This window comes from Thermobia domestica, chromosome 7, assembly GCF_964235325.1.
Source record: "Thermobia domestica chromosome 7, izTheDome1.hap1.1, whole genome shotgun sequence".
NCBI classification, from domain to species: Eukaryota; Metazoa; Arthropoda; class Insecta; order Zygentoma; family Lepismatidae; genus Thermobia; species Thermobia domestica.
In genome coordinates, this window is record NC_137460.1 from 201,710,960 (window position 1) to 201,727,976 (window position 17,017).

At 36.7% G+C, this 17,017-nt stretch overlaps 1 protein-coding gene across 6 annotated transcripts in view; it reads right to left on the minus strand.

Moving 5' to 3' along the window:
* Window positions 1-6,587: 6,587 nt before the first annotated feature.
* The window catches only part of LOC145690658 (uncharacterized), a 208,449-nt gene continuing 198,019 nt past the window's right edge, over window positions 6,588-17,017 (minus strand). For all 6 annotated transcript variants that reach the window (XM_081765769.1, XM_081765770.1, XM_081765773.1 and 3 more), the window contains one exon: window positions 6,588-13,651. In XM_081765769.1, coding sequence (XP_081621895.1) covers window positions 12,705-13,651 — 947 coding nt within the window. In that variant the 3' untranslated portion in view covers window positions 6,588-12,704. The remainder of the gene's footprint in view (window positions 13,652-17,017) is intronic.

Sequence of the window (17,017 nt, forward strand, 5' to 3'; positions counted from 1 at the left end):
ACATAACATCCTTGGATCTGCAAACCATGTTGCAAGAAGAGGTTCCAACTGAATGATCATTCGCTAACTTCCCATGCCACACCCAAGCTGTGAAAAGAACTGTACCACTAATTACAGAGATCTTCAGGAAAGTTGGTGATCATGAAAACCGTGACGACTTCATTCGGACTACCTTGAAATCCAGAAAAAGTATGCCATGGTTCAGATTCAAAGGTCAGTATAAAATATGAATGGTGAAACCCTCGCGTTTTTTTTTTTTTTTTTTTGTTACAAACTCGAAATTGAAAGTCCGTAAGTTTTATAAGGCGTTATGTAGAATCGTTCTGACTCGGGATTAGTGCCATACTAGAGTTCGACTAACATGTTTCCTGCAGTAGTCAGGCCTTTAGTATGACAGTAATCACATGTCAAAACGACTCTGCGTAAGGTGGATAATGTATACGTTCATTTTTCTGTTTGTTAAAACATAACATTCTAATCAGTTAGGTATTTGTATGAATGAAACATTTGAAGCCTAATAACTGTGTAGTTATAAAATGTTGCTACTTTACTTGAAACAAATGAGTTATTGTGATTGAAACAATATGGTTCATGTACTAGTAAGAAAAAAAAAAAAATACAAGTTCAGGCCAACTGCCAGAAGAGAAAACATTATCCCAGGGTTCTGAAACTTTTTATAGTATTAAATACATGTAAACGCAACTTTTCGTTACTACTATGAAAGATGCTGTGATAAAGGCATAGTATTAAAAAATAATAATAAAAAAAAATAAGTGTTGTGAATTTTTCAATGAATTTTCGAAATTTTGCACCATCTGCCAGAACGTACGATATCATTCTATTTTGAAATTTCGTACAGGTAATACCTACATGTAGATACAACTTTTCCGCACTACTGCGAAAGGACCTACGATTCTATTGAAATTTTACAAAATTTTAAATTTTCCTATTTTTTACCAAATTTTCGAAACTTCAGAGACCTTTCCAGAACAGAAGATATTATTCTAAGGTTCTGAAATTTCGCAGGGGTAATACTTACATGCAGGCACAACTTTTCTGCACTACCGCAAAGGAGTCCTCAAACTTTTGATTTTTTCGACCCCCCCCCCCCCCTATGGAACGCCTACTCAAATGTGAGCTCTCAGAATGGTATCATTTACACTGCTATGTCGTGAAAGCCTGCTAGCGCTGTTTTTACGTGATAATATGGTAAAGAATGAATCTAATTTAAACATCTTTTCTGATATTTTGCTCAGTGAATCCGACCGAAACGGCAGCGCGTAACAATTAAGCATTAGATGATGATAGAATCTGAATTCCTTGTGCTGACTCATTAAAACTCTGATAGAGATTCTCAACTTGTAGCGCCCAGAAAACTCACATCGCATTTGGAGTAAATAAGAAATAAACCAATGATTGACACATTAGTTCGAATATTGTTTAATGTGTGCAATACTACATCCGTATTTCCTGCAATGTTCCCATCGTCCAAATACCAAAGGCCTTATGCAGAGGCGTTCTGACGCATGATTGGTGCCATACTAAAGAGTTCGACTAGTTTCCTGTAGTAGTTAACCTTTTAGTATGACGTTAATCATACGTCAAAACGACTCTGCGTAAGGCCCCAAGTGTTTAGCTCTGTCATTTATAAAGGTAACCAAGAAAGTTTTGTAGTTTTTTGTGGAGGCCCGAGTTCAATTGTTGGTGTGGGTATATCCAACATATCTGGTTGTAGCAGATCAGTTACATCGTGAACATGGGACCTCCACAGAGCATCATAAGGGCGTGTATGCTGTACGAGTTCAAAATGTGGTCAAACGCTGCTGTAGCGGGGTGGAAGATATGCCAGGCCTTTGGTGAGGGTGTCGTAACTACACGGACAGTGCAATGGTGCTTTAAAAAGTTTAAGGACGGTGACGAAACACTCGAAAACGCACCACGTACCGGAAGACCAACACATGTAGAAAATGATCTTCATGCAGCATTTGAGGCGAATAGTGGCCACACATGTGAAGAACTGGAACTGCAATTCAGCGTGAGTGGAGAAACCATTCATCCTCCATCAACTTGGGAAGCACTACAAGTTGGGTCGATGGATCCTACATGATTTGACTCCGGGCCAGAAGGCAACGCGAGCAGACACGTGTTTCTTTACTGCGTCGTCTGAGGAAGGAGCCATTTCTAGACAGGATGTTGACGTGATGAGAAATGGGTCCCGTACGAGGCTCCACGGCGCCGACATCATTGGTTAGTATCCCACGAACCGGTTTGAAAACAGTCGAGACTAGCACTGCACCAAAAGAAGTTCCTCCTGTGTGATCGGTGGACTACTCGCGGCATCGTGCATCAGGAAATGCTACCAGCTAGTCAGAGCATCAACGCAACTGTATACTGTTAGCAGTGTGAGCTGTGTTCAAGAAAAACTCAAAACTAGAGCCAGAATCGCAAAAGGGTCGTCCTGTTACAGGACAACGCTCAACTCCACATGGATAGGATGACCCGGGACACCATTCTACACCTTGGATAGGAAACAGTATTACATCCGCCATACTCCCCGGACATTGCACCGTCCGATCTTCACCTGTTTCATTCCTTGGGCAATCACCTTATAGGACACCAGTTCAAGTCGCTAGTAGAGGTGCAATATGCACTTGATACCCTCTTCGCTTCACGGTCCACCAAGTTCTACCGCGAGGAATCCAGGTCCCTGGAACGTTAGCAGAAGGTCGTCGATGCTGATGGGGACTATTTTTGATGTTCCAGGTACGTCTTAGGTGACATATCGATGTTCGAAGGTGATGGGTGAAAAAGCGACAGAACTTTCTTGGTTACCTTTATACAATGGGTTGGAGAGTCAAAACAGAGCCGGACCTAGTGGATCGCCCTGTTGTACTCTTACGTATTTTATCCATTGGTCGACTATAACGGTGGTTTAGTGCTCCTCATATTTTCTTTGACCACCTCAGCAATTAAAAATAATGAAATAAGTATTTCAGTTTCTAAAAATTCCGATCTTAAGAATAGAAAGAGGATTATTTTATAATATCCAAATTGCCGTCTGTTTATTTAGAAAATGTCCAATCAGAAGATTCGCTCAAGGGGAGGTGTGAAACTCAGTGTATAAACTTTTTAATTAAAAACAAAGGAATTAATGTTTCAGCGTTTTCGAAGACTCTGCTCCTCAAAAATTCAAAGGGGAAACTTCTAAATTGTCTTTCTTTGATCAGAGAGTCAATATTAAAATTTGTTCAAGTTGGGCTCATACTCTTCGATACATAATACAGATGGTGATCAGAAATATGGAAACACCTGAACGAAACTGCAACTTACCAGATTAATATGGTGTCGGGCCACCTTTCGCCTTCAGAACAACCTTGATGCGACGTGGGGTGGAGGCATTGAGATCGTGAATGGTAGCAAGTGGAATTTTACACTACTCCTCGTGCAGGGCATCGGCCAGTTCTGTGAGAGAGGATGGAGGTGGAAATCGTCGCCCGAGTCGTGTTTCCAAGACGGACCATAGATGTTCAATTATGTTGAGATCTGGGGATTGGGTGGGCCAGGGGAGGTGTTGAACTTCATCCCGATGTTCCTCAAACCACGTTACAACAACGCCAGCTGTGTGAATGGGTGCATTATCATCCTGGAAGATGGCGTCATTGTCCGGGAACAACATCCGGACCATAGGATGCAAGTGGTCTCCTAAAATTGCGACATAATCGTTGGCAGTGATTCGTCCGCTAAGTGTGACCACAGGACCCAATGAAAACCATGATATGGCGGCCCACAGCATCACCGAGCCGCCGCCATGTTTCACAGTTGGGCAGAGACACTGCAGATCATAAGCTGCTTTGGGCGTTCTCCACACATAAACACGGCCTGGGATTGGGAATAGAATGAAGGATGACTCATCCGACCATATCACACGTTTCCAGTCCTCAACGGTCCAAGTTGCATGGTCGCGGCACCATTTGCGGCGTGCGAACACGTTATGGTCCCTGATGAGCGCAACACGACCCCGTTAGTTCATGTCATGTAATTCGCGGCGGACTGTGATTGTCGAAACAGGGTGGGGGAGGTGCTGATTGAGTTCCTCCGTCAGTTGCTTCGTAGTGGCACGACGGTTCTGCGTGACAATGCGCTTTAATACCCGGCGTGACCTGTCACTCATGATTTTCTTCCGCCCACTGTTCCGCTTCCCCGATGCGGTTTTCTTGTGTGTTGTGTAGACCGTCATCACCTTCGACACTGTCCCACGCGACACACCTAACACAGTAGCCACTGCCGTCACACTCACACCACATAACCGCGCACCAACAATTTGCCCTCTTTGAAATTCTGAGAGGTCTCCCATTTTACACTACCTCCGTGTGCTGCAGCCACAGGACACTGCTGTTCCACTGCGCCTGACGTAGTATGGAGACCGACCTAACACACCACCACCAGCGGTCCGGCGCTGCGAGCGCCACACCACTGCCAACCCATACATCTGACGTGTTGCCAGCTACAGGTGTTTCCATTTTTCTGATCACCATCTGTATGTTCATTACGTTTTCTACAGTCACCTGTACATTTGCAGCTATGTCCAGATGGTCTATATCTATTAAAAAATACACATGTTGTTTCGCAACAGAATCATGAAAAAACAGGTTCCCTCGTAGGCAGACCCATGGGACGTAAGGATCTAGTTTCAAAGCTTTGGACTTACTCTTTAAACGGCAGACTTAAGTTTGTGAACAGAAGTGTATACTCACACTGGAAATGGCAACACTGATGCAGTGACTTGAATATCTCGCACATCATTTGGGAAGCTTATTTCAGTAATAATAATCAACTTTCTACTAATCATAGAACTTGATTGTTCAATGGTTCGAATTATACTACTGGGTATTATGTCTGTCAAGGGCGCACAGAATGACAGAGCTGTGTACTGATCAGGGTTGGCTGGTATAAACCAGCTGTTTTTTTCAAAGAAAGAAAAAAAAAACAACTGGTTTAAACCAAAAAAACGAAAAACGTCAAAGTATAAGTAATCGTAATGCACACACATTTGTGGGTTACAAGTTTCCCTCCCGTATATTATTCGTATTATATTCAGACCTAAATTCCCCATTCATTACTCAAAAAGATTATACTACAAAAGCAACTTTTTTTATTTAAGTTTATGAATGTTTCTTCTGTGAGTTTTTTATAGTTTGTTAATGCTGTTATGCAACTGCAATCAAAGGAAAATTCTAAATATTGTTTCGTTTTAGTAATGTTTATTGTTGATAAAATACATCGAAATGCCGTTCTTTTTTTTTGGGGGGGGGGAATGTCATACAAACCCCACAAGAGGCATTTATTGAAATCAGAAGTATCTTTGGTATCTATTTATGTGTAAATGGGTCAGTGCAGAGACTCAATTAGTTCTTCTGCACTTGAAATGTTTTGAAATTGTCCATATATAATTCTGTATAATGGCTTCACTTGTGCAACTGTTTATCTTTTTTTTTTTTCCCTTCAGAAACGACTCTTGATAATTATATGAACAAGTATTTTAAGATCAGTACAACGTATTTTTATCAGGAGTGCTTCCTGAGTGCGTCGGCAGACGTATCGTATTTGTGGCCAATTAGTCCCGGTTTCGAGTTCAAGTGGAAGACAATTTCTCTCGGATGTAAGCCGAGAAGCGGTTTTGATTCCACTTTAAGCTTATGGGACCCCTTCCAGCATAACCTGGTTGTTGTATAGTAACACCAAGGCGAAACAAACGTATTTCTGTCCATATGTGATACAAATACATAGAGCAAATTATTTAAACAAACAAACAAAAAAAAAAAAAAAAAGTTTTTTGTTTCAATAAAAAACATGGTTTTTGCCAACCCTGGTACTGATGAATGCACAATAATAATTTACAAGTTTCTGTAGAAGTTCTCCGTTTGCCCTTGATCTGTGAGGAAACAGTGCTCTCTGGAAGTAATCACTCTTCATTGACAAATACTACTGTATACAGCAAAACGATGCTATGATTTGAAAGACTGATCTACAACGCTTAAATGATGAGACGAAGTACAAACGTAATAAATTGTGTGCGCACGTTCTAAAAATAATCAAACCTATCTAATGGGTAAATTTCTTGATTTTTTTTTTTTTTAACTACATAAATGTCAATGAAAAGTTTTATATGCACATTTTATGCGATGTAATATAAATTGATAATAAAGATATTCATAATGGAAACAATATACGTACTTTCCATTTTAGAAGCTGATTTGTCACAAAATGTTCAGCAATTAAGTTTTGAAACTTCAACGCGTTTAGTTTTGCATCCAAGACACATTACAAAACTAATAATTAACTACTAGGTGCAAGGAACAAGGGAATTTATAAGAAAAGTCCACATTTTTTTCAAAGACATTTACTATAAAACTTCTTTTCTCACTTTGAACCTTGTTTTCTTTTTACATTCACAATTGAAATTTGAAGAAAAAAACATGGAACCCTGAGACAAAACAACAAAGATTTTTTCATTTTCTTTTTATTTTAAAATTTCTATTTTCCCCCTTTGCCTTCTGTATTTCGTGTTGCGTCGCAGCAGAGCCAGCTACTTAATATATTTATACTGTAATTATGTAAAACAAAACAAACAGTTCTCAGGAATAAGAGAGAGAAATGAAAACTTGAAATACTTTTTTCCTTCTCAGTTTTTGAAGTTTATTATGTCAGTAAGAGTTTTGCGCGATGTTTAAACTCTCATGTTATGAAACGAAAGTATATTCCGAATTTCCTCTTGAGTTTTTAATAATAATAATAAAAAGTGCCTTAGTTCCACTTAAGTATTGAAATATTATGCGATGTTGATTTTGCACTCAGTGCAATGATTCAAACGAAAAACACACTTTTTTTTAAAAAAATAAATAATGTTTAGTTTAAATTACTTTGTCAGCTTCCACCAAATTCTATGAAAATCCGCTGTTCCCCTTCACAAACTTTATTTAATGTTAGGTAAGCTGCGTCATCAGTGGAATCAAAATTGTACGAAACCTTTCTATAATACTAGTATCAACTCAGATATTCATTTTATAATTTCTTTAAATCCATTTCATCCTAGTACAAACAATTGCATGGTGTCTCGTCTAATATGATGGAAATTTACACGTAAAATTTACGTTGCAACATAAGTGCTAAGATCAATCAGGAACACTATTAAAAATCAAACTACGTTAATTTGGCATTATAAATCGACATCCCACATCAATAGCCTCACATGACACATATATAGAAAACGCTGGATGGCATGAAATTAACATCTTTCGATGCATTTACATTGTTAAAGTGTTCGGATATATTCTAATTTTATTTGTGATGGGGATACAGAAGAAATTATGCAAACATAATTTAAAGAATAAATTAACAGTAAGCATTCGAAAAACGCATCGCTCACAGTTTCACGTTAAATGTGAAATGTTTATACAAGGATTAGCTCTGAGCTGCTGTGAAATATAGAAAATTACTACCCAGAGTCAACTTCTACAAATCACTGGAACTACTAACACTGGCTATTGGTTATTTTTTAATTATTAGAAACAGAAATCTGATTATACTAAAATACAAACAATACATTATTTTTAAAATACCCAATTAACATATCTAGAAAGAAAACTTGGTTGGCACCCATGGTTTAACAGAATGTAACTAGTTTGATTTTTAAACTTACGCAGGTAATCCCTTGCCCTCTCAAACATGGACACAGGCAATAATATACAACCAAACTCAGCTTAAGTACTGGAATGCTCTGCTTCGATCAACTTCATATGCTCAGGGGTGTATTTTTACTTTATTTTCGTATTGTTTTTATTAAGATCATCTGGTTTTCAAGTTCATTCCATACAAAACATTACATCTACAATCTAAGAGATAGAGATGCGTTTCTTGTGCAAATTAAAAAATAATAAACACGAAACAGCATTTAAATTATGCGTAGTTACACGAGATCTTGGTCAGGCCATCATAATTTCATTCTATATTCTCTTCTGCAAATCATTTAAAATATATCGAAAAAATACTTGCAAATATAGTCAAAAATCGTAGTAATAACTTATTGCGTTATTTTTTCTATTAAAGTAACAATTTAACAGTAAAGTAACTCATACAAGAAAAATAATCTGCGTCAGACATACGAGATTATGTTCGAAATATGTATATAAATATATTAGTTTCCTTCTTTTCTTCCATATAGACTTAAAGTAATGGTGTTTAAACCATTTATTTCATCCTTAATAACAGTGAGTCCTCTGAACCAGACTTTTTATCTGCACAGGAGTTCACGGAACGGAACAAACTGACGATACTTTACGTAGTATTCTGCACCACATTCTCTGAGCATGTTTCACACCTTACGGTCTGTGTATTGCATAACTTACACCGTTTGGAAGAGTGTTTATTAAAAAGTATAACAACAAACGTATATCATATGTTTACACAATTTATACTCTAAAATTACAAACGCCTTTGTCCTGAAGATCCCTTCCATACATTTACTCTTAAAGCCTCCGCCATCAGAATAGCAGTCTGAGAGATCCAATACTTCCTGCTAAGGACAACCGGAATGAGTACAAACCTAAAAATGCACCGAAGCATAGTTACAAACAGGATTATGACATTTCTGCTCCACGTAATTAGAATAAACAAAGACATATTATCCTTCACATCGTTTACATATATAGTGATGCATAGTTGAGAGTTTTCATGTGTATTTCTAAATCTACGTTTGCATAAAACACAGAAAAACTTCTGATTTAACTTGAATAGAATAATTTTAAACAATTAATTAATTAGTTCTGAAAATACTATCAACGCGGAAACAATACTAGTTTTCTCGTTGTGACTTCACCACTAATTTTTAAAAATGCAGAAATCATGTTAGTTTTATCACTGTTCGTTTTTGTGAAGCCTACAGAAACTAATTTTGTCTTTATATATGCATATGCTTGACAAGTATGTAGTTTATATGGAAAAAACGAAGGAAACATACAACGCATGATACTCTAAATTAAAGTCAATATGAAATTAATGTAATTCCAGTATTCTTAAAGTATTTTAAAACATCATATCGTATGTAAAACCAACAGAATAATTTACAAGTATAATAGTACTACATATGGACAGTGTCTGTTCTTACGTCTGAATTTCATTTATAATTGTTATTGCACCTCTCTTCAATTTCATATAATTGACATTTGTACAGGGCCTTTGATTTTATAAAATTGAATTTTCTTTGACGATAATATTAACCATACTTCGTTATACGTGGTAATTGCAGGTTTTCAACATTTTGTAAACTATTTGTGGATTCTTTTCAAAGTAGTATACAACAAAATTCATTATCATCTAATAGTTGTCCTTTTATCCTACGGTGAGAACTGTTGTAAATTACTAGGAAGTTTCCAGAGAGAAATTTCAAGCAAAGTGAACTTTCAAATTACTTCCACTCACTGTGGACCTTGGATTCATAAAGATGTAAGTTCTGTAGTCTTCTTTACTCCTTCGCCTTAAAGTTGAATGAATTTATCAGCTAATAATTTTTCATCTAAGAGAAAGTACTGTTACATCGAGACTGAAGATAAGCATACCAAGCGTATTATGTTCCAAAACATTGTTAATACATATTTTATGCATTTTCTAGCCTCAGAGGATTTATTCTTCAAAATGGATTATCAAAATAGCCGAATTATTTTCTCGTATTTATTTTTTTTAAAGCAATGTCTCTTACAAGATTATTTCAAACTAGGCTTGTGCAGCAAGCCTTTCTACTTATATTTAATTCATTTTCTTTTCGCATTTTGTCTCCAAGATTAAATAAATTTGTTGCATTACTGAAAAAACAATTTCTTACAGGACTTAGCATGCTTACTTTTCTAAACAGAAATTTCTAATTAAAGGAGACAGGTCCATATTTATTTGTGACTGTTTCTACACAAGCACGGCAAGGAATAAAAAGGAAGCTAAGGCGTTCTTAATCCGCAGTATGATCTAACATTTGCGTGAAACCCACGCCCCAAAGTTCGTCTTATTTTAAGTAACATGGAAATATATTCCAGCCTAACAATACACACTATTTAAAAATAAATCATACAATTAATTGCCACTGCGATAATATATGAATTAAATTGGCAATATAAAACAAATTATCTCACGAGAAATATAAAGTTTAGGATTAAAGACAATATAAACTTCTACCTAATAGAAAACATACAACAAGCAATTTTTAAAACTTACTTCTTATGAGGAGATGTAAGGAAGATCTTATTTTCACCATGAAAGAGATATACTAGTTATGTAAAAATCTGCACGATAACAGGTTGCCATCTTACTTATATAAGTGCTAATTTGAGTTTTTGAAGGTATTGTTGAATTAATGTTACAGCCAGAAAACTAGGAGGCGGCTCATGTTTGACAAAATCGATTCCTCTATCTTCAAGGAAAATACATGAAGAGATGACAGCTGTGTATGGTGAGGAACGCCCATCTTATGACACAATATGACAATTAATTGTTCAGGAAGGGGGTCCGTTCACATCATATTATATGACATTCTGTGTATGAGCGAAGGTGGGTTCCCCATTGTTGGCACATTTACGTCTGCAATGTGCACAAATTGTTTTAAACGTACACCAAAAGAAGAATGTCTCTGTGAATAGATTAGTTGCTATGAATAGCTAATGGTGTTCCTATTTGCCCCTGAAAAGAGAAAGAAAGAAAGAAAAAAAAAAAGCATATTTTGTTCCCCATCCCCCAAAAAGGCTTAAGTGCAGAATTCATCCAGCAAGGTTATGTTATCTGTGTTTTGGGACCATAATGGTGTGATCTTGACTGGTTACTTATAAAAAGAGCGTTACAATTACAGAAACCTGCTGCGAAACTTACAGAATGTTATTAAAGCAAAGAGATGGTATTTGCTCTCGAAATGTGTTGCTGCTAGCGGATAATGCTCCAGCATACCAAGCAGCAGAAACACTTTTCTGTGCCTATGTAACTTTGAATGTTTGCTGTACTCACGACATTCACTTCGCCTGATCTCCCCTTCCGGAATATTAAGCAACATTTGCAGGGAAGATTTCTTGATATCATTATCGTAGTAAAAAACTGTTTTTTCCTTAAGTTCTCTGTCTTTTATGGAGATAGTATTAACGGACTAATCTAGAAAAGTAAAGGAATACAACATGAATATACAGAAAAGAACATGTCTGTAGATTAAATTGCTGACCCTTATCTCATCTCTATCAGGTTGAGGATAAGAACTTTCTTGCCTCCTGTCAATAATACTTTCCTATATTTTGTGACGCCAACATCACAAAATTTATTTGATGTATTTTGTATTTTCGTCTCACACAAATCTATTATGAGAGCATAAATGGTGACAAAAATTAAACATTTCTGATCAAAAATTTAACAGAAAAATACATAAATGTATAAATGGGTAGAAATATGAACCTGATGTTTCCATTTTTTCTCTCCTGTTTGGTAACTATTATTATTTTCGCGTTCTTGTCTAAAACATACCGGAATTATTTATGCTTAGCTCCAGTAAATGACACATGTGATGTAAGTAAATAACCTGATATAAATATATAAAGAGAGCTCCTTAGACATTTGAAAAATAAGTTTTCACAAAGGGATTAACATGATAAACGCCATTAATATTCTCCATTGTAAAAATCTGCAAAATAGCGCTTATCAGATTATTCCTTCATTTAATCTCATTACTCTTCATTTAATTTCATTACCTTTTTGTTTTCGATTTTAGCAGGATCTAAATAAAATCACACCAATCCTGAATCACTATAAATGCAAGAAAATCAAAGGCCCTGCCAGGATGTAACGAAATAAGTTAAATTTAATTAAAAACCGACTCACTGCCGCGAAATATATATATATATATATAATATATATTATTTAATTTATCCAGTAGTGATTTTTTAATTTTTTCAAGTTTTTTCTTAAATTTACGTTTGAAAAATAGTTTCGCTCTATACTTTTCTCTTTTAATAATAAATTTCTGAATTATTTTAATAGCTTACTTTTAAATTTCTACCAGAAACTAGTGACGTCAGAAATAGTATTTAATATTCAGGCCTTTTTAATGTTTTCTACGTTTTCCATTTAAAACACTTGTAGGAACCAAATGTTATGATGATTGCTTCAGTCTTGGCAGGCAATTCATGCTTTGTCTTATCGATTTTTCTTTGTTCATTGGCCTGCCTACGAAAAAAGCCCTGATTTCAGGGTATAAGAAAAACCAATATATATATATATGTATGTACAACATATATACATATATATTTTCCAAATCAACTATTTTTTCTTATTATCTCTATATATACAAATTTTACGCTACTTCATGTAGCTATTAGTCAATGCTGCCAGAGGCCTCTTTAAAAAAAAATATATAGTTTATGTATCACCTGCATAATCATTTTGGCCATATTTGCATGGTAATAAATGTCCCATGATTTGCAAAGTTGGATTATACCCTTCACAACTAGAAGGGAACAAAGTAGCGCTGGTGATATACAACATGAAGGCAAAATTATTACATATATATATATATTATATATATAGACGAGAAAATCTTTTTGGATCACAGGTCGTTGTGAAGATCAAGAAAACTTTGTACTGGAAGATTTGAAGCAACGCGACGCCGACGAGGAAGACTGCTCATGTCATGACAAGATGCTCCGTACTGCTTCATCTAGGGCGGTATCATTATCATCATCGTCGTCGTCGTCGTCATCATCATCATAATGACTGACTTCCCCGTTTAACTCAGTCACTGGCGGGAGAGCGACGGGGCTCTCATCGCTGCTTAGGGGTTCTCCCTCCAGAGTAGGGAAAGTACTAGCACTAGAGTTTGTGGTATTGTTGGCAATACTTGGAGCACTGCCCCCACCACCATCATCACTGCGCTGAAGGTTCAGGATACTATCAATGGCACTTTGAACTTGCGACTGGATGTCATCTTCTCCACAAGTGGCATTGGGACTTGAGTCGTCCAAGTCTTTCTGCTCACTAGTGGACTGGGAAACCACGGAACTCGGGTTGAGAATCGGCGGCGACGGCGACGAAGACTCTAACCCGATTTCAAGGCTGCCGTTGATCCCTACATCCGGAGGCATCGCAGCACCCGAACTACTTTCACTCACAAAATCATCCTTAGCCCACACCGGCGATTTGTTCGGTAACAACTCTGCTGACATTGAACCACTAGTCCGAATGCCTGATACTACTGCTGTTGAATCACACGTTCCATCTACACTATGATGACTATTGAATTTTTCGCTGCCGAACTCCACATCTTGCATGGGGCTAGGTAGTACATTGGTCTTTGTGTCCTTCTCCTCCGAGTAATCACTCAGCTCCTTCTGTATGGCTTCCCATTCATCATATTTTTCATCCTCCTCACTTTTTACCCTCTTCTCCTCTGGTTCGCTTTTTACGATGGTGTACCTGTCTTCCTCTAGTTCTCGTTTAATGGTGTCGTTCTTCATCACGTCTTGCACCATCACGCGCACCTCTCGCAGCTCTCCAGAAAACGAAGAGCCCTCTTCTTTTACTAGTGGCTCAGTCTTTACACCACCTTCACATTCAGAGGTACTCATACTTTCCAGATCTGAAAAAGATTGAAAAACCAAGTACAATAAATAAAAACGGGTTTCTACAATTTGTTTACAATATCAGTCACAAATAAAGTACTATCACTTCATTGAAATTACTTAGTTCTTAAGTAGTAACAGTGCTACAGACCAAAATTATAAAGATTGACTAAGGAATAATGTTAAAAAAAATGTATTAATACACATAGAGATCCTACAGGTTCTTACAAAAACTCACCAATTTGACAATAATTTCTCTTCAGCATATATATATAAATTTATTACTGTATTTTCGGGTCATTCCATGTGAAATCACCTAATTTTAAAGCATAACCATGCTTCAATGTCTCAGATTTTCTTCAAAATTTTTTCATACATAAATACCAATGAATTTATGCTAAATTATTATTTCCGATTTTTTTGATGAGAAATGGGCCGGGGAGAAATTTTTGAAAAATGTGAATTGGCGCCAATTTCACTTTCCGGCAGACAGCATCATGGAACTAAAATTACCATAACTTGCGTATTTTTCAAGTTATTAGGCTCATAATAATAATTAAAAAAATCATGTATGTGCTAAGATGATTCTAAAAAAGTTTCATAGTTGTAACTTACGAGCAATGACAGAATTTGTAAAACTGTATATTTCCGTACAGGTAAAATACAAAAAACATCCTTTTTATTTTTTAACCATACCATGTGCGTGTTAGGATGAATGTACAAAAAGTTTCATACTTGCAACTTTTGAGCAATGGAACAATTTGTAAAATAACCTTAAAATTTGCTTTATATGCCCATTAATGTTTGACAATGTAACCTTTTGCAAGGTTTCTTAGAGTCTACTGAAAGAGCGAAACTTAAGCTTTCATTTGACACCTGGATGAGTCCAATAACTTCAAAAATAAGGAAGTTATGGATGGTAATTTTAGTTCCATGATGCTGCGTGCCGGAAAGTGAAATTGGCGCCAAATTCACGTTTTACAAAAATTTCACCTCGGCCCATTTCTCATCCAAAAAATTAATTTAGCATAATTTCATTGCTATTTATGTATGAAAAAAGTTTGACGAGAATCGGAGACATTGAAGCATATTGCTCTAGGTGAGTTGACCCTTTCACGTTTTTAAATAGACTCAACAATACAAACACGATTACATATCTCTACTTAAAATACGCATAAATATGACCGGAACTTTCCAACAAAAAAGGAAAACAACTATAATTAAAAACAAGATTAACGCAAAATCAAAATTATGATCAAACGCCGATCTTCGCGCCAATGAGTTACTGATATTTACGTCAAGGAAGACCTTTTCTTGATCTCGTTCAGATCGGTGACTAGCTTCTTTTCATCACTTTCTGGTTTCAGACATATCCTCTGTTGGTCTACGTCTCTCAGTTGTGCAACGTTCTCTTATCAGTTTCCCTTTTGTTGTGCTCACTTATCTCTTCCTTCTGCTGCTGCAAGTACTGTTCATAGCGTCTCTGGAGCCTTTCACGTAAAATCACTCTAGTGATTCGTACGCAATCAATACTTTCTGCTTCTTCAGGGTTCCCACAGATCTACATTGCTTTCCCTGACAAAAGTTTCTTCCATTTTTTTCGTAACCCAGTTAATTTACTGAAAGACTGTCATTACATCCTGATAAAATTTACATGGAATCTGTGAGAAAGTATACTCTTTGAAACTAAAAAAAAAAGTCAAAATCAGTACATTTATATTGAAGTTATGCGTGAACATGCACACAATGAAGTCGGTTAATTAAGATATTAACACTATCAACCGTTGAGGAGTTTCAAAGTCTAGCTCCGATTAATATCATCAAATCCTAATGAATTAATTGATTGATTGATTTTTGAGTTTTACGTCCCGTTCAGCAGCGAGGCTATGTGAGACGTGGACCTACTGATTAACGTGGAATCCGAACCACATGAGCTCCCGCCGGGAATCGAACCCGGGTCTCCCGCGCCAAAGGCGCGCATGCTAACCGCTTAGCCACGAAGGAGGTCTCAAATCCTAATGAAATGTATATGAAACTACCGCGAGATCATGCTTTTTCAAACAAGAAGTAAATCAACTAAATTAGTGCATCTATATCAAAATTACGTGCGATCATACACAAAATGATGATGTGAATCCTGTCAGCCGTTGAAAAATGTCATGGTCTAACTCGGGAGAGTATGGTTAGATCCTCATGAAATTTATGTGGAACAACCGGACAAGAATATTCTTTCAAACGAATCAATAAATAAAATCGGTGCCCTATGTTCAAGACTTGTGCTTCGCACAATACATATGTACAGTGCCGTAGCTAGGGGAGGGGGTGGTGAGCGGGGTCGTCGCCCCGGGTGCTAATAGCAAGGGAGCGCCGAACGAGCAAGAAAGAAAGAAAAGATGTCGGAAAAGAGTAAACGACGCGGCGCCCCCTAATATAATTGGCGCCCTATTAAATCAATACTGTTGACGGTTTGCAAAGAAATACATTTGTTAAAAATTTTCTTGCTCGCTCCGCTCTCAACCCAAAATTTTCAATAAGAGTCACAAGTTTTTACTTACTACTTAAAGAAAATTATTATATACGATTTGTTAATAACGATGTGATATACAAGGTGTCGAGTAATGATTTATAGTGTACGGAGGAGCGTTTTCAAAATCAGAAATGGACAAAGTCTGAAATACGTGTTCAGCGTTGTGATGGTAATGAGTTTGCTTAGTTGATCACGCTTTTTCACCCAATCGGACGGTGATCACGATGGTGAGAATGAAGCTATGAAAATGAGAGGAGTTAAGAGACACTCGCAAGCTGCTATTTGCGCGCGAATATTAAAATGAAAATAAACAAGGTGAATAATAAAATATTCGAAATCGTAGATAGGGGTTAAAAGGATCAGAACTTAACCCAACGAATTTAGTCTTTTTCAAAGACTAATCACTACCAGTGATTTTCTTTTTATTCCATTGACATACCAAATGCTTCTCTATTGAAAGAATTTATTGGGATCATTTCTCCAACTACTTGTATCGCCAGGATATGTTTTCTGTGCGTACGTATCAGTTGTGTTCTGTTTTATCTATCTAAATACAACAAAACATAAACCTTCTGAATTTCCGTTATATTTCACAAAATATTTTTTTACCGTAAAAGAAATAACTTGCTGTATGACCTATAGAACTCAGGGGTTCAATGCCGCGTTCATAAAACCTCTCGAATGACTTCTGTCGTTACCCAACTGAATCCAGTTTCTACTTTGTATTCCTATTTCTGCGAGATTCATCTTAATATTGTCCTTCCATCTGCGTCTAGGTTTTCCTAATGCAAGTTTTCCGATTGGATTTCCAGTCAAAGCTTTGAGAGTGTTCCTGCTTTCTTTCATTCTCTCTACA